Source organism: Sylvia atricapilla, chromosome 19 (genome assembly GCF_009819655.1).
Source record: "Sylvia atricapilla isolate bSylAtr1 chromosome 19, bSylAtr1.pri, whole genome shotgun sequence".
In the NCBI taxonomy this organism is placed as follows: Eukaryota; Metazoa; Chordata; class Aves; order Passeriformes; family Sylviidae; genus Sylvia; species Sylvia atricapilla.
Genome location: NC_089158.1, coordinates 4,533,257 through 4,553,104, shown reverse-complemented (window position 1 = coordinate 4,553,104; position 19,848 = coordinate 4,533,257). Strand labels below are relative to the sequence as shown.

General features: G+C 55.9%; 1 protein-coding gene across 12 annotated transcripts in view; it reads right to left on the bottom strand.

Moving 5' to 3' along the window:
• Window positions 1-19,848, bottom strand: part of GRIN1 (glutamate ionotropic receptor NMDA type subunit 1) — a 38,426-nt gene that overhangs the window by 8,249 nt on the left and 10,329 nt on the right. For 8 of the 12 annotated variants that reach the window (XM_066332566.1, XM_066332556.1, XM_066332560.1 and 5 more), the window contains exons 3-19: window positions 18,659-18,835; window positions 14,352-14,414; window positions 13,463-13,563; window positions 12,241-12,362; window positions 11,667-11,841; window positions 10,171-10,315; window positions 9,994-10,077; window positions 8,712-8,847; window positions 7,752-7,879; window positions 7,406-7,570; window positions 7,056-7,174; window positions 6,263-6,375; window positions 5,636-5,784; window positions 4,773-4,930; window positions 4,245-4,406; window positions 2,505-2,614; window positions 1,347-1,492 (exon numbers count right to left, since the gene is read on the bottom strand). In XM_066332566.1, the coding sequence (XP_066188663.1) occupies window positions 1,347-1,492; window positions 2,505-2,614; window positions 4,245-4,406; window positions 4,773-4,930; window positions 5,636-5,784; window positions 6,263-6,375; window positions 7,056-7,174; window positions 7,406-7,570; window positions 7,752-7,879; window positions 8,712-8,847; window positions 9,994-10,077; window positions 10,171-10,315; window positions 11,667-11,841; window positions 12,241-12,362; window positions 13,463-13,563; window positions 14,352-14,414; window positions 18,659-18,835 (2,253 nt within the window). The remainder of the gene's footprint in view (window positions 1-1,346; window positions 1,493-2,504; window positions 2,615-4,244; window positions 4,407-4,772; window positions 4,931-5,635; window positions 5,785-6,262; window positions 6,376-7,055; window positions 7,175-7,405; window positions 7,571-7,751; window positions 7,880-8,711; window positions 8,848-9,993; window positions 10,078-10,170; window positions 10,316-11,666; window positions 11,842-12,240; window positions 12,363-13,462; window positions 13,564-14,351; window positions 14,415-18,658; window positions 18,836-19,848) is intronic. The other 4 variants (XM_066332561.1, XM_066332567.1, XM_066332559.1 and 1 more) reach the window with 1 other exon arrangement.

The following is a 19,848-nucleotide window of genomic DNA, read 5'->3' as shown; positions in this document are numbered from 1 at the left end:
CTTTGCTCACAGTCCCACAGACTCTGCCCAAGGACCCAGTGCAGTATTTTCTAGAAGGTTGGCAAGTGAAAAATGGCAGTGCGACTAGTGTGCTCTGTCCCAGCAGCCTTAACCCCCTCGGTGCTGCTGCTTTTTGGAAGCAAAGGAAAAAAAAAAAGGAAAAAAAGGAGAAAAAAAATTTGAGAAATGGCTTTTCCGAGACTCTTTCCGGTGCACTGAACCCAGCGAGCTCTCAGGACACAGCTGCCTGGCCTCGTGCTCCCCTTGCTGCTCTCGGGCAGTGGCTTCCACCCGGGCAGTCCCCCCGCCAGCCCCAGCCAGCGCTGCTCCCCGGGGCTCCTCGCGGGGTCCCCGAGCCTCCTTCTCTCTCTTTGTTTTGCTGGCTCTGCTCCGAGCGGCAGTGTCCTTTAGTCACCTAAAGGAGCTCTTGCTCTTTGAACGCCGCTGTGCTTCCCCAAGGGAAAAACCAGCTCGGGCAACTCAGACAGAGCCTCCAGCTGCCCTACACTGGGGTCAGGGGCACTGCGGGGCTCAGCCCCAAAAGCAGCAGGGGAAGGGAAGTGTGAGGCTGGTGGCCAACGGATGTGCCCATGGCTCAGTGTCACTGCCAGGCACCTCTGACCCTCCTGGGCTTCCCTGCCTGAGAGGCACAGAGATGTTCCAGGAGTGGGAGAAGCCTGAGAGAGCAACAGCTGCATGAAAGGAGACCAAGGGAGCCTTGGCACTGACAGGGACCAGCACTGCTGCCTCCTGTGTGGGGAAATGTCCTTGTCTCCACAGGACAAGAGCACGCACCACCTCTTTTTGGAATCGATCCTGGTTATGGCAAGGGCTACCACGCTGCTGCAGAGCAGGTGGAGAAGGGGAGGTGATGGAAACTATCCCTGGAGCATTCCTCCACCTGAGCACTGGGCAGAGATGGTCAGTGGCAGTGAGTTGACCCTCCCATCTGCTGGTGAGCGCGGCCGGAGTCAGGCAGCAGGGCAGAACCTGCAAAGGAGCCATCCTGGCACTGCTTGCTCAGCCAGGGCGAGGTGTGGCTCTGGCACGTGGTCCCCAGCAGAGCAAAGTCCCCATCCCGAGCTCCACTGGGGTGTTTGGGCCAGGCCTCTGCCCTGTTGGAGCTCTGCTGGGAGAGACAGCACTGGGCAGGGGCAGCTCCCGGGGAAAAGGCAGGGAATCTACCCTACAGCTCAACAGGCACCCAGCAATGCCCAGAGGGAGCTACTGGGGTGGGGTGGGGGACAGAGGGCCCCATGCTAATCCACAGCTCTGCATTCACTGATTTGGTGAAGGAATGGAAAACGCACCTGGTGGAGATTTGCTCTAAAAACGGTTTGTCCTACCTGCAGGTTTTTCCTCCACACATTAACGGCCGCAAACGCCAGCTGCATCTGCTTCCTCCGCGCGTCCTTATGCCTTTTGTAAGCTATCTCTATGAATATTAAAAATATCCCGGCAACAATACCTCCAGCCACCAGCATAAACACACCTGAAATAAGCAGGAAAGTTACAGGGGGCAGTGGAAATTGCAACATGACCCCTCATTTCTTCTGCAGCATGCTCAGAGACAGGAGCATCTGCCAACCCAGGGCCTCCCACCATCTCCCCGTAGTCCTGGAGGGCCGGGAGGGGAACACAGCCTGGGCACCTGAGGGATGTCAGTGCCAGCTCTGTGGGGGCACAGGGCACTGAGCTGCAGTGATGCTGGGGACAGGCATGGCAAGCCCCAGGGCAGAGCCCATCCCCAGGACCGTGGGGCTGTTTGCACCAGAACCCAGCCCTGGTGCTCCAGTTTGGCTCCTCAGAAGCACAGCCATGCACAGAGCTCCATGCTGTCTTTGGATGCCTGCAGCCCTCAGGGCTGACATTTCTGGAGTGGTATCTGAGGAAATGGAGCAAAATATCCCCTTTCTCCACTGCCTGTAACCCAGCCAGCAGTGCTGGTGAGGGCAGGGTCACATCTGACACCCCTCATCCCTCATCACTGATTGTCTAGCTGTGGGACCAGCAGCATCACCCCAGTGCAAAGGTCTCAGGGTTCTTACAGTCTCTGCAAGATGAAAACACCTCAGTATCAATTATCCTTGTCCTGGCCCTGCCCAGGGCTCCTCAGGACCCGGGGGCTGCCCCTTGCCTCCAGCTCCCTCCTGCAGCAGGGTTCTCACTCGCCTCCCCCGAGGTGCTGCTCTCCTTTGCACTGGTGACAGCTCTGATGGCACTGTGACAGCCACAGTTTGGCCAGGGCAGAGGGAGGGGAGCCATGCTCACACCACAGCGGCCCCACTGGCAAGAAGGGCAGCTAGGGAAGGTGGGACAAGATTTGTGGAACTGTTCTGAACGAGGTGGGAATGGGGCCCACCTCAGCAGCCTCCCAGCACTAGGAAAGCACAAACCCAGAAGCAGCAGAGATTTGGCCTGAGAGGAGAGCCCCAGAGAGGAGAATGTCGTGAGCAAAAGCAGGCTACCCAGCAAAGGGGGAGAAAGAGGTTTGCAGAACAAACCTGCCATATTTTCAAAGGTGAGTGTTGCTGGGGCATTGCTACGGGAATCACACTCTTGATACCTCACCCAAGTCTTGTCCAAATCCTCCATGAAGCCGTTCTCATGGGACCTGGAAGCACAAGGAGACAGGACAGGGTAGTCACTGGGGACCAGCCACAGGCAGCTGGGGCACACACTCTTGGTGCCTTCGTGCCCTCCATCCTGGGACTCTGCTTGCCTGCAGCCTACTAGCACAGGAACCAAGGATGTGCTGGCTGTGTGCACACACCTGTGGGCTTTGCACAGAGTGTGTGTGGGCGGTCTGCAGGGGCTGACCACTGTGTGGTCACACACACACAGAGCCCACGCACAGTGCAGCGCTGTGACCAGGGCCCACAGCTCCCCACTGCCACTACACCTGCAGCAGCTGCCAAAAGAGCCATGTGTAAGCCATGGTGAGGGTGTGTTCCCAAGGAAGGATGGAGCTGGCAGTGCTCCGAGAGCTCTTGGAGGAGGCTGTGGGGAGTGGACATCAACCACATCTCCCAGTTCCCTCTTGCACAGTTCCATCCCCTGCCAGGGCCACTAGGAGCTCGGGCAATGATGGACCCCAGTCCTTTCTGTGACCCTCAGCACCCTCTAGGTCAGGTCAGGGCCTGGCAGCTCCCTGCAGTGCACAGTGAGGGCTGGGACACCCCACAGCTTGGTGTCACACACGATGGTGTCACATTAGGAGGACAAACCATGTCCTCACAGAGCCTGAACAGCTTGTGGGAATGGGGTGGGCACAGAGCACACATCCCACCACACGCTCACTCCCTCTTCCTGGAACATCCCCACCACCTTCCTGGGCCATCTGTAGCCCTGGGCTTCCTCATCCTCTCCCAGGAGGACACCAAGAACTCCTGTGGCCTCTTCAGGCTTCTCACATGGTTGTCCCAAATCTCATCTGTCCTGGTGCCACCCTTCACCATGTTAAGACCATCCACAGGTAGGGTCCATGCCTTCTTACATCACCCTGAGTCTTGCTCATCCTCTACATCCTGCCCATTCTCCCTCAGGCCTTTCATCTCCACATTTTGGGCAGGACCCTGGTGGTTCCTGACTGTGTCTCTCCTAAAATGAATCTCCCAGGACTCCCTCCCTTCACTTGCTGCTTCCCAGCTGCCTGCTCCTCCATTGTGACATTTCTCTGTCTGCAACGAGTGTGGTATTTTCAAAGTAAAACAAGGGAATCCCTTTTCACCCCTAGTATCAGTCTGACTTGTGACACCCACACTGCAGGCTGGTGCTGGTGTAAAAGCCTTGGACACAGAGGGGGTCCTGACATATCCCTGTGGAACAGGAGCAGCCAGAGTTGATAGAAAAACCCCTGGATGACCAAGCCAGGGCAGGGCAGTGCTGTTGGACAGGCAGAGCCCTGAGGGAGGAGTGGGGAATGGCAGCACCCACACCCTGCTCACAGAGACCTGTGCTGGATGGCCCCACTGCTCTCTGCCAGCTTTGCCTATGCCCCTGGCTGACCACAACTGCTCCCTGCCCTGCTCTGCCCTCCCTCCAGTTCCCTGCTGCTTCTCCAGCCCTGTGAGCTGCCCACCCCGGTCACTCCAGGTCCCCTGTGTCAGGAGGGAACGGCAGCCCCAGCACCCCTGTCCCTGCAGAGGTCTGGAGGGTGGCTGGCACTGCCTGGCACAAGGCTATTTGCGTGCCAACCCATGCAGCAATTGGGGCAAGCCCCACGCCAAGAGCCGTGTACAGACTTGAGGATGGCCAGGGAGACGTTCTGCTTCCAGGGGCTGTCCTTGCGCATCCCGATCCCGAAGCCGGAGCGGAAGAAGAGCTCCCCCGTGGTCACCAGGTCACACTTCTGGGAGGCCTCGAACTCCAGCACCGCCGAGTCCCAGATGAAGGCGTGGAGCTTGCTAGACACAGAGGTAGGATGGGCAGGTCAGGCTGGGCAGCCCAGCCTGTCTGCAGCCCCTGTGGGAGCAGTGAGGTGCTCCCAGCCCTCACTGAAGCCGCCCAGCCTTGCACCGAAAGAAGAAAAGAGGCCAAAAAAGGAGGCCATGGCCAGGGCTCTCCCTGTGCCATCCGCCCACAGATCTCATGCTCCTCACCAGACCCCTGGGATGCACCAGGACTGGGCACATCCCACCCAGCTCCATCAAGGTCCCATCAGGCTGGGCTTTGACGGCAGCTTCCTCCAGCTTTGCCCTGTTTGCTGCACCCAGCTGCAGCTCCCTAAAGCCCTTCCCCTCGTGGCCAGGCAGGGTGCTGGCCCTACTCACTTGTCCCTCACTGCCTGGATGGCCTCGGCAGCGCTCTCGTAGTTGTGCTTCTCCATGTGCCTGTACATGGTGCTGAGCTCCACCTGCCGTCGGAAGTAGATGTCCACGGAGCTCTGCTTCACCGTGGCGTAGATGAACTTATCCGAGGGGTTGCGCAGCTGAAAGGCAAGGTTGGGGCTCCTATTTTTTCTGCCTTTCACCAGCAGAACTTTCTCACCCCAAAGCTATTTCCTAATTTCCCATCTCCTTCAGGGACCTGTTCCCTAGAGAGGACCTCGATCTTCTCAGAGGACAGCACGGGGCAGTGAATGCTCTGGGAGCACGGTGCCGGAGCAGGGGATGCTCTGGGACAGGGACACGGTGGCCCTGAGGGTGCCACAGGGCTGGCAGTGCCGTGGGCAGGGCACTCAGCAGGGTGTGGGGTGCTGGGGGTCAGTGCTGCTGCAGGGCACATTCCTGCGTGCCTGGGCTGAGCCGTGGCTGTGCCTTGCCAGAGCAGGAAATGGATTTGAGGCATGTGGAGAGTATTGACTGCGCCGCAGGGACGATTTCATCAGTTATAACTCATCCATAATGAATTGTTTCCTTGTTGGTTAGAGAAGGCTCTCCAGGAACTGGCAGCCACTTTGACTGCAGACAGGCTATTTCTGGACAGGTTGGTTGTTGTTTTCCTGCTGATCCCTGCCCATGTCTGCCCATTCCCACCCAGAGCAGGGCTCAGACTCATCAGCACTAGCCCAGGCAGAGCTCCCAGAGCGTGGGTCCCCCCAGCACAGATCACAGCCACGGTGAATCAGGGCCCTGGGAACCCCAAGCCACCTTATATGTCCCAGGGAAGGGAAAAGCAAGTGAGGGGTCCTTACCCGGGGGTCGTTGATGCCTGTGATCCTCTCCTCAGGTCGGTCTAACACCAGGAAGGCTGCCAGGTTGGCAGTGTATGAAGCCACAATGATCATAGCAAAGCCAGCCCACACCATGCCGAGGATACGGGCAGAAAAACTCCGGGGAGCCCCTGCAGGGAGAGAGCAGAGGTCAGAGCAGCACCACGAGGGCTTAGCTTGGTTGCCAAAGCCATGTCAAGCCACAGGAGCCCAATTGCAGCTGCAGATGTGTACCTCCTCTGCCAGCAGCTGTGCAAGGAGCTTCTGCACTGCCCAGACAAACCAACAAACAAAACCCCAGCTCCTTCCAGAGCACGCTGTGTGCCACCCTGAGAGGGTGGGTAACCCTGCGCAGGGAATTCAGCCCCAGTTTCCCTGCCCTGTTTGCCGTCACCAGTGCTGGGGGTGGCAGGACAGCCCTGACAGCTGTGCAAACCTCAGCATCACAAAATCCCCCTACCAGCCTGCTCCAGGGAGGGCTCAGGGAACGAGGTCCCAGAGGGACCATGTGAGAGGAGAAGGCTGTGGAAAAGGGCAGGGGCTTGATGCCTGCCCAGCTCAGAGCCTGGGCTGCAGGGCAGAGCAGTCCCACTGTGAGCTGTGACTCACCTTCTCCAATGCCAGAGTTCAGCAGAACTCCCCAGGAGAACCACATGGCTGAGGAGAGAGTCAGGGCATCTTCCTCCTCCTCCTCACTGTTTACTTTGAATCGACCAAATGGGCTGGAAAACAAAATGAAGAACCCTTCTCATTCTCACTCTCCTTCCCAGGGCTCCCCACTGTGCCCTACATGTCCTGGTGCAGCCCTGTGTCACTCGTTCCTACAGACTGTGCCTTATCCAAAGCAGCTCTTCCCACTGCCTGACACATCCCCTGTGCTGACCTGCAACTCTGTCTGGCTCACACTGGTACTGATCCCATCACACTCTCTCCAGACCAGAAAGATCATCTGACCCTGGCCAGATCAAGCCTCTCCCACTGCAGCACAGAGGGCTCCCTGCAGATCAGCCATCAAAGCCTTTGGGCACAGGGCTGAAGCAGGGACGGGTTCTCTTGCCCTCAGAGGAGCTGCTACAGGGCTAAGGAAGGCTGAGAGGAAATTCTCTCAGAGCCCAGAAGCTGACAGTCCCCTTGGTCAGGTATCAGTACAGCACCTGGTCTGACGGATGTGTTCCCACAGCCCCATGTCCTGGGTACCCCACATACACACATCCCTTAGCTTAGGCAGCCAGAGGGGCCAGGAGCCTCAGCCCACGGCTGCTGGGGCAGAGCAGATGGCTGAAGTCCTTGTGAGAGCCCCCAAAGTGCTGCAAGACTGTGCCCAAGCAAGGGACCCAGGGGACAGCTCCCAGGAGCATCTCCCTGTCCCCTCCAGATCCTGAGTGGCCCGAAGTGCACTCACCTGAATCGGTCTAAGAGGTACAACATCACTGCCACCACGTGCACAGAGAGCCCCACCAGCAGCCAGAGCGTGCTCTGGAAGGGCTGCATGAATGAGTCCAGGGTGCTGCGGGGGATTTCCTGCACAAGGAGAGAGGGGAACAGCGCTGGTACCCCCCACGCCTGCAGCCTGGAAGGACCCACAGGGCCTTGCCCTGCCCCAAGCTCCTCCTGCTCGGGGTGGTGCAGACAAGAGCCTGCATTAAAACCACCAGCCTGGAGTCAGGAATTTGCAGGGGCTGCACTAGGCACGGTGTAATCTGGGGAACGGGCACCTCCCATGCCCTAGCAAACATCCCACCCAGACCATACCTTCTTCACGAGGATGGTGAGGCCCTGGTACTTGAAGGGCTTGGAGAACTCAATGTACTGAGCCCGCTCGTTGTTGATGGTGAGGGGAGCCACAATCATGTCTGCTTGGCCACTCAGCAGCTCCCCCATCATCCCGTTCCACTCCTTCTTGTTGCTGTTGTTCACCTGCCAGGAAGCCAAGGCCAGGTCAGACCCCTGCCCCGACACACATCCCCCACCAGCCAGGACCCTGCACTTTTTAGGAATCCTGCATTGCCCTTCCACCCCACCCTGTTCAGGAGAAGGATGTGGGGGGGTTTCAATACATGACACAGGCAAAGAAAGATCACAGGCTGCCCAAACTCACCCGCTCTTGGGTACCAAATTTACCATCAGCCACCAGGTGAACCTCATAGGTGAAGTTCATCACCCCTGCCAGGCGGATGAGCAGGTCGATGCAGAAGCCGTAGCAGCACAGAGCCACGGTGGGACGGCCTGGGGGAGGGACAGAGCGGGGCTGAGTGGGGGCAGCCCTTGGCCAGGGACCCCCCACAGGATCCATGCCTGTCCCCAGGGAGAGCAGCCACCCCACAGCCCTGGCTCCATGTGGCAGGTAACCACGTTATCCTTCAAGGCCATCTGCCTGACCACCCTCTCTCACTGCCTCCATCACCCGTGGGTGTTGGCAGGCTGGGGACAAAGGGTTCCTTTGTCATGTCCCAGCGAGGTGGGCTGAGACAGGGTGCTACCCACCCACAGCAGGGCAAGGAGACGGCTCCGTGCATGTGCTGGAGGACTCCTGACAAGAGCCCAGCAGGCTGAACACCGCCCAGGACACAACTCTGGAAGGATGTTGTGCACAGGAAGGTGTGATGAGCCAAGGGGATGCCCTTCAGGTGGATTTGGGCAAGCCTGGCATTGCTGAGCAGCTCCCACCCCACACCAGGTGTCACTCCTGATCCTGACACAGGTTGCTGTGACAGTTTGAAACTGGTGCTGTGTCAGTGCTAACGTGCCTCGGGGTCCTTGCTCCTGCTGGAGACCAAGGAAGAGAGAACTGGAACATGTCAGGAGACAGAAACTTGGGATGCAATCCCTCAAAGCAGCCCTGGCACCCATCCAGAGGAGTGACGGTGGGAAGGAATCTGTTGGATCCCAGGGCCCAACTCCTGCTCAGCACTGCTGTGAGGCTGAGCTGATGGGGGCATTGTGTGGGGGCCAGCAGTGCTGTCACCTTTCTGTTCCTCATCCTCTGGGCCTCCTGTGTGACTGAGCACCCACCCTGGGACCCCTTCTTGGAGTGGGAGTCCCAGTCGGACCGAGTTACCTGGGATGGTCTCATTGGGCCCAGTACAGAAGACCTTTTTGACAGGATCTCCATTGATGGTGAATTCCTCCCTGCATGTCCCATCTGCCTGAGTGGGCTTCACATACACAAAGGGCTCTTGGTGGATGGTCACAATCTGTGAGGTGAAGCACAAACACGCTCTGGTCTCTTTACTTCCAAAGATACATTCCCAGGGTGGGAGTGGGGCTGCCCTCTTCAGCTGCCATCTCGGCCCAGCAGCAGGACCTGGTTTTGGCATGGGGAATCAGGGAATCCTCTAGGCTGGAAAAGACTTTTAAGACCATGAAATCCAACTGCTAACACAGCATTGCCAAGAACACTAAGAACATTTGCTTTCCCTGCACCCAAGGTGAGGACCAGCCATATCAGTGTCCTCCTTCATCAGTGTCCACTTTCAGCCGAGTCTCAAAATCTCTTTCCCTAACAAGAGACTGATGGAGACACCACACAGCCAGGACTAGTGCCTGGAAAGGGGCTCTAGACACTGTTACAGTGCCCCTAGTGAATGCAGGTGTTTCAGTCCTGCCCTGGACCTTTCAGTAAAGCAGCAATCTCAACATACCCATAGCACCTCTGTGGGGACAAGGGCTCACTGCCAGTGGGAATGGATTTCCCTTGCTGGACAAATGAACACTACAACAAATGAACAGTAGAACAGATGAATGGCCACACAGATAAGATCAGCCTGGCCAGAATCCAGTCACTGAAGTGGGATGCAGTCACTAAAGGGGCTGCTGAGCGACACTTAAAGGAAGAGCGTGAGAAGCAAAGCAAGACTGGAGGGACCTTCTTGCCAGTGTTACCTCCAGCTCCTGGCCATCAGCTCCTCAGGGATTTCCTGAGCTCAGCCTTGCAGCCACCAATCCACCCACCCTCCACAAGAGGGTTTAATCTCCTTTTGAATCTGTTTCCACCTGGCTTCTGCACTGTCTTGGCCAAAGGAGCCCATCCTTGTATTTCTTGCAAATCTGTGACAGGTGTCCTCTGGCTCCCATAAGAAATGGTGAACACCTTGTCCCTCCACCCTTTCCATGCTGTTTTCTCTCATATCCACTTCCCACCTGTCTCTTTTCAAAACCAAGGGTGCCTGCCACCCTATCCAGATTGACTCCAGCTGAAAGCTGTGCTCTGAACACCCTCCAGTACCTTCTCTATTTCTCTCCCATATCCTCTCCTGGCCTTGCAAATGCTGCAAGAGCAGCCATGGAGGTGGGAGGCAGATGAGCTGAGAAGCCCTGCCCCTAATGCCACTTGCTCTTACCTTCAGCTTGGTTGACATCTGATAGCCTTGAGGTTTCTCGGTTTCCCCCCCAGGCCAGATGATCTTCCTGTCATTGGTCAGGACCTGCGATGGATTCCAGAGGAGGCAGAGGGACATGAGGCCAAGGTGGACACCCCAGTGCCCAACCCCTCCTTACCCAGTCCAGCCTGCACGTACATTGCTGCCATTGTAAATCCCAACCTGGACCAGTTTCCGATTCTGCAGGTTCATGATGCTGTAGTTGGCAAATTTCCTGTCCCCATCCTCATTGAACTCCACCCTGCCAGTGACACCCTCCGAGTACTTGGAGGACATCAGCACCCTGTGGAGAGAAACACAGCTGGGACAACCTAGAACATCTGAGATGCCTCACAAGGATCAGAAAGGCAAATGATTCCTCTCAGTTACCTGCCATAAGCTCACTACCCTGCAGAAGTCCAGCCAAGGCTACCTATGGTCTGTTCATAGACCTGTGGCCATCCCCTCCTGGTGGATGGAATCAGTTTCCCGAATGTTCTCTACCACATCTGCTGTCATTGCCCCTTGCTCTGCACCAGATCAGTCCCACTCCTTTCTGGAATGATCTGTCCCACAGCACACAAGGACACTTTCCTCTGGAGGTTCCTTGGGAGGTGTGCCCATGCTACAGCATGCTGCACAGGTGCTGTGCCTGGCACTGCCCATCCCAGCCTGGCTAGGGGCCCAGACACACATGAACATCACCAAGAACCAGCCCCCAAACCCTGGAATGGTGATAGTGGGGACACACAAGGATTGCCTGAGCCACTTGTGAAGAACAGCTTTGACACGCTCATGCCAAAGACTGTCACTGCAGAGGATGCCAGGAATGCTTCTAAAACAACCTCCAGGCTTTGCAGGTCACATGCTCAAAAGAACCCAGGTCTGCAGGGACTGGCTGCTGCACCAAAGCCCAGCCCCTGTGGCCCCAGCACCTGCAGTGATGCAGGGATTGGGGTCTGGAAGCACATGCAGGACCTGCCAATCCCCCTGCCCTGGCAGCAGGACCCCACAGGCACACGCTCCCATCTGTGACACTCCAGCCTCCACATCCACAGCACCAGGGTTTGCTACAGCCAAGGGCAACCTGTCCCATGCATGGACATCTCTTGCACCAAGTCCTGCTTGCAGTGCCGGACTCATGCCACAGTCCTTGTAATGTTCAGCAGGAAATGTGTCCACAGCACGGAGATAAAATGGGACAGAAACATTCCTCTACCTTGATTTGGCAGAACCCCCCTCTCTCCCACTTCCACCCATGGAATTAAGCTCCAGACTGGAGAAGACCACGGTCCTCAGTCTTTTCCTCCTAGAGTCATTCCCTGCCCACACATCCTAGCTGTCTAAAGATGCCAGGGTAGCATGGGTTGACATGGACTGAACTGGTGCCAGGCATGTGGATGATGCTTAAACAGCCTGGAAAAACTGCGTGCCGTTGCCTGACCCTGTGTCTGGGAGAGTTTTCTAGGAGAGATGTAGTCCTGACATCCAAACCATGAAGGAGAGCCCAGGCAGCCATGTGCCACATGCCTCAAAGCTTTAGCGACACACACCCTGAACAAAGTCCTCATGCACCTTTTCCACATGCTCCCACCTTTCCCAGTTCTCCCCCACCGGGTCCTCCGCTCCCTCCAGCAGGACCCGTTCCCCAATACCTCTTAAAAAGGGGTCCTGTCTTCCAGATGTTGGTGTTGCCCACGCAGCCCCGCGGTGGGTCTGTGATATTCTCCTTCTCAAACAAGTCGTGCACGGCCTGGGCCACCACGGCCACGGCGTCACTGATGTGGGCTGACTCGTTCTTGCCGTTGATGAGCTGCAAACCGATCACTCCTGCCGGGGGCAGAGGGGGGGCGGGTCAGCACTCCTGGGATCACTGGTGCCCCAGCTCCTGGGACAGCGAGCACATGGCCACGGGCTGAGCATCCCTTGGATGCGGCGGGAAGCTGCCTGAGCTTCAGGCAGGAGCAGGCAGGGGCACGGGCACCCTGAGCTCCATCCCCCGGGTGACAGGGGTGACAGGCAGCCGGCTAAGCCGCAGTGACACGGATTTGGGGGGCGGCAGCGCGGCCGAGGCTCAGTCCCCACGCAGGCGAAGGGAGCGGGGAGCAGAGTGCGGGACCCCCCGTTCGGAACCACCGCGGCTGCCCGAGGGCTCCCGGGGCGGGCAGGGGCCGCTCATCCCGGCTCCCGAGCCCTGCGGCGGCGGCACGGAGCTCGGCAGGTGCCTACCGTCCGGGGCGTAGCGCAGGGCATTGCCCGAGATCTCCCGCTCCCCCACCAGCCACACGTAGCCCGAGCCCGTCATGTTGAGCATCGCCGCTGATCTGTACACCGTGGCCGCGTCATCCTCGCTGCAACGACAGGAAGGGAAGGGCAACGTGGCTCCAGCTGCCGGGCGGCCCCGCTGTCACATCCCAAGGCTGTGGCAGTGCCAGGGAACCACCCCAGATGTGACTGCTGGTTGTCCTGGGCGGTGGCCAAATGCTGGATGCGGTAGGAGCCTTGCTGTCAGCTTCACCTGCTGAGCACCGCACACCCGCACACCGTGCTCCAGGCCGGGGGCCGTGCGGCTGCCCCCGCCCGGCCGGGGCAGGACACGCCATCGGCCACTACTGCTGCTGCTGAAGCACTGCCAGAGCCGTCAGCTCGGGATTGTCACCCCCCGGCCAGCGGCACCCTCAGCATCCTCAGCGCCCTCAGCATCCTCAGCATCCTCAGCATCCTCAGCGCCCTCAGCATCCTCAGCACCCTCAGCGCCCTCAGCGCCCTCAGCATCCTCAGCACCCTCAGCGCCCTCAGCGCCCTCAGCATCCTCAGCATCCTCAGCATCCTCAGCATCCTCAGCACCCTCAGCACCCTCAGCACCTTCAGCACCCTCAGCATCCTCAGCATCCTCAGCACTCTCAGCATCCTCAGCACCCTCAGCGCCCTCGGCGCCCTCAGCACCCTCAGCACCCTCAGCATCCTCAGCACCCTCAGCGCCCTCAGCACCTTCAGCACCCTCAGCATCCTCAGCGCCCTCAGCATCCTCAGCACTCTCAGCACCCTCAGCACCCTCAGCATCCTCAGCACCCTCAGCGCCCTCAGCATCCTCAGCATCCTCAGCACCCTCAGCACCCTCAGCGCCCTCAGCATCCTCAGCACTCTCAGCACCCTCAGCACCCTCAGCATCCTCAGCATCCTCAGCATCCTCAGCACCCTCAGCATCCTCAGCATCCTCAGCACTCTCAGCACCCTCAGCACCTTCAGCACTCTCAGCACCCTCAGCATCCTCAGCATCCTCAGCATCCTCAGCACCCTCAGCACCCTCCCAGGACAAAGACTGGGTGAGAGGGTTATTTCAGGCTCCTTGGGAGGTTGTCAAAGCCCAAATCCACACTGGCTCCAGCGCTGGACAGTGTTGGGAGAGAGGAAATCAGAGCAGGGAGGGGAAGGGGCGGCACGGCCTCACCTGGCAGAGAGGATGATGACTCTGGCCTCCAGCTCCTTCGCCTCCAGCAGCAGCGATGTCACATTTTTGGTTCCAGGGTCAAACTGAAGCACTTTCTCAGCCTGTGATTAGTGTGAGCAAAGCTGGTTAGTGAGTGAGCCCCAGGACTGGTGGTGAGAGCCATGCTATCTAGAAAAAGGTCAAGAGAATTCATTAAACTGCACAAAAGTCTGCTAAATAAGATTGGTTATAGTTATTTATTTCTTTTTCTTTCCTTTCTTTCTTTTCTTTCTTTCCTTCCTTTCTTTCTCTTTTAAGATTTTGGCTTTTTTGGTTGTTTTATTTTTTAATTTTTTTTTTGCACTGTGCATGCAAACTGAAGTCAATCAAGACCCAAAAAGAGGCGTGCATTGTACAGGAAAGAGAAAAAGGCTTTGAAATGCAATTGAAAACTCAAACGAGTGTTGTTTTTCAAAAACATGGGAAATGAAAAAAAAAACATATTGCACAGGGTTAACCTTTGGGAATCAAAGTGAGCAACTTACACCAAGGAACCATTTCCTTTGGGGAGGAAAGGGGGTTGGTTCAACTTTTCAAAAAAAAAAAAAAAAAAGAACTTGCAAGTTAATTACTGGTTCACATGCATGTCTCAAAAAGAAATCCTTCCAGGGTCAGCTGGCTAAGTTTCCATTCTCAAGTCCAAACCAAACTATCTCAACATAAAAACGTGCTACCAAGAAACATAGTCATGGAATTTTTTTTTTCTTTTTTTTTTTTTCTTTTCTTTTTTTTTTCTCTTTCTCTTTTTTTTTTTTTTTTTTCTTTTTTTTTTTTATTTTTCTGTTGGCTGTGGCTATTTTTCATTTGCTAGTTAGGTTGGTGGGCGGCGTGCATTTCCATGCATATATACCTTGGGTCCTCGCTTGTTGTCATAGGAAAGTTGGTCGAGGTTTTCATAGTTCCTTTTTTTACTCTGATGAATAATGTGCACAGAGAAAATATGTAGACACAGAAGAATATTATAAACAGTTGAAAATGACGTGTAGTAAAGCAATCCAACATCCACCTCCTCCTCCACTGTTTGCTAAAGGGTCTCTATAACGCTGGAGCTCGCAAAAACCACTATCAGGAGAGATTGTGCCTCAGCTCTCACGGGAGCGTCACGGAGCAATCTGAGAGCAAAGCCTGAGTGTCACAGCTGGTGCGATGCAGTTGCATTTTCCCTTGAGGGACTGGGGAATTCTTCTGCAAGGAATTTTTATCTTAAACTCAGAAACAATCTAAGGGCCTAAGTGGTGGGGTTTCCATGGAATTACTGTGGAAGTAAAGGACAAAATGTTGTGTACGAAAAGTGCTGGATAAAGGCAAACTGTTACAGTTAAGAGTATTAGCATTACTAGTATCACTAGCAGCATTACAATCCTGTCCACCCTCAGAGAATCCACACAAAGTGAGGCGTCTCAGCTGAACCTCTCACCCCCTGAAAGGAGGGAGCAGCTTTTTGAGCTCTGTTGACATCCAAAAGAGAAAGATAAAGCTCTCTATGTCCCATGTTGGCTCAAAGCATGGCGATATGAAGCAATGGTGAACATGGGATGACATTGCAGCTTTTACCTGGTCCCTGGGGAGGGCCCAGGGCACCTCATGGCTCTGAGCACGTCGGTGGCCCTGGGGGCTGCAGCTACCCGAGACCAGGGTGCCCATAACCTGGCCCTAAGCGTGGCTAGTGGGGCTCACTGCTCGGTGGTCTCCATGCTGCTGACTGGAGCATGCCAGTGGGGCTCGGAGAGAACGGACTTGAGCAGAGATCCTGCTCCTCCCCTGCTCTGCTGCCTCAGCTGCTGGTGCTGCTTGGCCCCAGAGGAGCCCGGGACAGGGCACCCAGTTCTGGAGGTTTCCTCTGGAGCAGGCAGCATGCTGAGAACCCAGAGCCCTGACCCTGCAGCAGCTGCACAGAGCCCTGGGACCTTCCTGGGAGCAGCGCCTGTGGCCAGGCCAGTAAGAGCAACCTGATGATGCCTTCAGGAGAGAGCTTGGCAGGTTTTGGTGGGACACAGTCTGACATCTTCACCTTGACCCCACCCCAGCTGAGCATCCCTGACCTGAGTACTTGGGGTGTGGGACAGAGCTCTACACTCATCTCCATTTTTTGAGAGCCTGATGGCAATAGATCCCTGCCAGGAGCCCAACCCTTTGCATGCCCAGTGCACAGGGTTCCATGTTCCCAGCTGTTCCTCAGGTAGACAAATTTCTCTTCATCTTGCTTTGTAAACTAATTATCTTGCCTTTTCCCAAGCATTCAGGCCAGTCCTTGTCAGGACATCTTGCCAGGTCTCCTTTCCATGCAGCTGTGTGATCTTTCCTTCTTCCCCTTGGACGCAGCTCAACAGTTTCTTTGTTGCTTAAAGAAATTGGGTCCTGGCAAGGAAAAATACCTGAAGAGGCAAAATCTGCTTGTAGCCCAGGTCTGCCTTCATTTCTGATGATTCCCACAGCAAGGATTTCTGCAGTGGCTTCTTAATGGCTTCTGCTGGGCTTGCAGTTAGCCCTGGAGCAATGAGTGCCACAAGGAGACCAGACTTGCAGCAGGAATGTTCTCCAATCAGGCAACGCTGGTCACTTCTCCCCAAGCACTATCCGTGTAGCCAAAAACTTGATCATCCATGCTGCAGCCTCCAAGCAGAAATCCCTGGGATGTGCTGGCACCTTGTCCCAGGCTGGTCAGCAGAGTCTTGAGTGCAACAAGGCTGGCTCCTGGTCACCTCTCCCTGTCACTAGCCTTCTTTCCAGAACTAAAGTAGTAATCGTCTTTTTCCCATTTTTCCATGTGGTCCTGCAGCCCTTCTCCGATCTTCATGTTTCACACAGGGACTGCCAAATCACAGGTTCCCTTTCCACCACGTGCTCCTGCATTCACTCAAAAACGTGTCCCTTTGATGAACACCACTGTCCCAGAGTGCCGGCAGCCCATCAGGGACCTGCCATCTCTGACCTGGAGCAACTCTGGGTTCACAGTGCCCAGCACTCCCTTCCCAGCCCCAGGAGCGAGCAGAGCTGTGCTGGGTGGAGCAGCAGCTCCAGGCTGAGAGTTGTTGCAGACAGCCCCAGGACAAGGCCATCACATGGGGCACCCCAGGAACAGCCTGAGTGCTGCTGGAGGTGCAGTGGTGCCTGCATGGCACACAGGGCAGGCACAGATCCTGGGGGCACAGCCGTGCCCCAAACCAAGGGCTCAGATGGGCAGGTGAGTGTCTGACCCTGAGCAGATCCTCCATGTCCTCAGGGGCTGTGATCTAAGCCTTGAAGAGGTGGAGATCAGGTATCCTGCCTGCTCCCTCCCCAGGGCCCAGGCTGCCCTTGGAGAGGCTGGGGATGGACCCACGGCACAACTTCATGGCATGAGAGTCAGCACATCAGTGATCAGAGAGAGATTGGAGAGAAGAGGTGGAGGAAGGCAGGGAAGCCCCAACAGGTTATCTGGCACCTGCAAGACCAGTCAGACCAGTCTGTCTGACCTTTTCTCAAAGGAAAAAGAAACCTTCAGTGGCACACCCCAAAGAGAAGACAAGGTGACCTACTGGGACAGAGCAGGTGCCCCAGGCTGGAGAGAGGCCCGAGCAGCTGCAGCAGCCCAGGGGCTGCCAGAGGACACCAAGACATGTGGTAGATGCAGTGCAAATAGGGGGAGGTCTGAGGACAGACCCTCCCTCCCCATCTTTCACACTCCTGACCTCAAAGGCTTTCCTGCAGAGTGGACAGGCTGAAGAAGAACTGCACCCTGTGCCTGGGAGCACCACAGGGGGCAAAGGGGATGGAGGCGTGAGAGGGAACAGCAAAACAGGATGCACACAAACTACAGGAAAAGAGAAAGTGGAGCTCAAAAGATGCAAGAGGAGGGATGAGAGACTGGCAGTGGCTCACCCTTTATGAAGGGCATTGTGCTGGGAAGAGGATTTGGAGAAAAGCACTGTCCTGCTGTCACCCAGTGGGAAGCTGCCTTCAGAGGCAGGAGGATCCCTCTGTAGCTGTGGAACATCAGTGCCTTGCCACAGCCTGAGATGCAGCAAGGATGAAACTTCTTGAAAATCACTGCCAAAATCAGGAGTCTGGTGGTCAGTGTGGCTTGTGCCAGCCTGCACCCCTGCACCAGTTGCTCCTTCAGGGAGGTGACAAAGAGCAGTCACAGAGTCCCATCTCTCAGCTCAGCCACCAACTCCAACCACAAGAAGCATCTACAGCCACATCTCCTCGACAGCTGAGAGACTGCTACAGGTCCTGCAGCTGCAGGTGGGGCTGGAATGAGCAGGTTGGGGTCCCTGTCGCTGGGTGACCCAGGAAGGAACACCCCCAAATGGGGGACTGCCCTGATGCTGCTGGAGACTTGGATGAACTCAGGCTCTGCCCATCCAAAGGGGACCTCACCCTGCTCCAGGAGAGAGGATGTGTTGGGACTCCACCCCATAGGGCAAGAGGTGGTTCCTTGCCTTCCAGACTGCAGCCAAACTGGAACCCTGCGCTCTCCTTCTCTGCTTCTTTGGAACGCTGCTTCAGTCCTTTCCATCCACGTCGCAGGGCTGTGCTTTGTCCTCCTGCATCTCGGGGCCCTCCCTGCCTCCCTCCCTGCTCCCACTGGCCCTGAGAGCAGGTGCAAGGCCCCACACCCATCCCTGTGACAGCATGGGGTGTCAGGAAAGCAGCGTTTGGCATGTGCTTCGATGGAGATGGGAACGGGCTGACAGCTCCACCCAGAGGGGTCGTTTCAGCCCCGGCTGCCCTGCGCCTCCTAAGCACTAAGCTGAGCCCCCGACAGCCAATTCAAAAGCTGCTTTTCGGGGAGGGTTTGGCACTGCTGGGTCTGCCTGGCCCTGCGGGGGCTGCAGTGAGGCAGCTGCTTCCCTAAGCTGAGCGACTGGTCCTCTCCTTGGGTGGGAAACTTGGGCAAGGCATTTGCAGAGCTCCAGGTTATCCTTCCCTTCATTTTGTAGTCGATTTACATGTAGGAGATTTTGACCATGGCAAAGCAAGTGAAATGAATAAAGTACAAAGTTCTGTCAGGTACTAGTCAGACACTGTTGATGCTTTAAGCATGTTAGCCATGTTACAATGGAAAGAAAAGGTGTTTTACATACAGAAATCTACATACATACAACAGCCCAAGACTTCTAGTTTTGTTGTTGTTGCTTAAACAAAGCTACAAGACAATGTTCAGGAACTGACCTTGGACTCTTTCTCCTCCAGGAGGGTCTCCAGCTTCTTTTGTGCAGCACGACCCTCGTGGTCGTCGCTGACTATCAGAATGACATGGTTCCAGTTGAAGACTCTCATCATCTCAAACCAGACGTTGGCCTGGTGAGAGTAAGGTGGGACCGTGCGCAAAAAGGACAGGTGGATGCTCTGCAAGGAAGAACAAGAGCTCAACACAGGCTGTGGGGGCATCAGCCACATCTGCAGCACAGGGTGTGTGGGACAAAGCCATTTTGGGATGCACACCTCGAGCTAATCTCTGGGACCTGCATCCTTCCTTCTGGCTGGGAAGCAAACCCTGGGTATGGCTTTGTACCTCTCTGTGGTTAAACCAGAGCATGGCAAAGAGGGGTTTCTGCTTTGTGGTCCATGGCCAGCACTGTTCAGTGCAAATATAGCCTCGCCTCTTGACCTTTTCAATAATTACCAGACAATGGACATCAAAAAGCAAAAGAATTCCCCTCAGAAGGCAAGAGGCAGGTACAGGCAGCTGTGTATTTGTCATTCTCCATGGCAGGAGTTCAGAAAGGCAGTTTTATAACATGGTCCCTGGCTGTTTCTAGGTCAGCCTGTTCTGCAGCAGCAGGCAGAGGATGCAGCTCTGGACCCGTGCCCCAGCAAACCTCTGATTCAGTTAAAGACATCGTTATGGTTGGGTGATTGTGCAATAGCAATTCCAGCCTAATTAAGTACAGCGCTCTTAGGGGAGCAATCAGGCCAAAAGCTGGAGCTGACAGAGAGCTTTCAAACAAATGCAGCTTGTCCAAAAGGCCCTAGAGTCAAATATTAGGAAGTGAAAGTGCTCATGCTCAGCATGGAACCTACTTGAGAGCCCAGCTACGTGCTGGAGAGAGGCAGGAGCCAGAACTGGAGAGGACAAAAATAAAGCACCATAATATTTCTTTCTCTAAGGCTGAGATGGTTGTCGGGACCAAACGAGGACCAGACCTGCTCATCCAGAAACCAGTCCCAGAATGGGCCAAAGTAATACACACTGGAAAGGAAAAGGCATCATATCCCCCATGGACACACACAGGAGGGACAGACACACCAAACAAATCCTCTTCCTCACACTCAACACAGTGATAATGGCAAACCAGACCATGAAATGTGTAGAAGAAGATGTAAACTCCCTGCTGTGCTCAGGGCTCCCTGCACAGGGT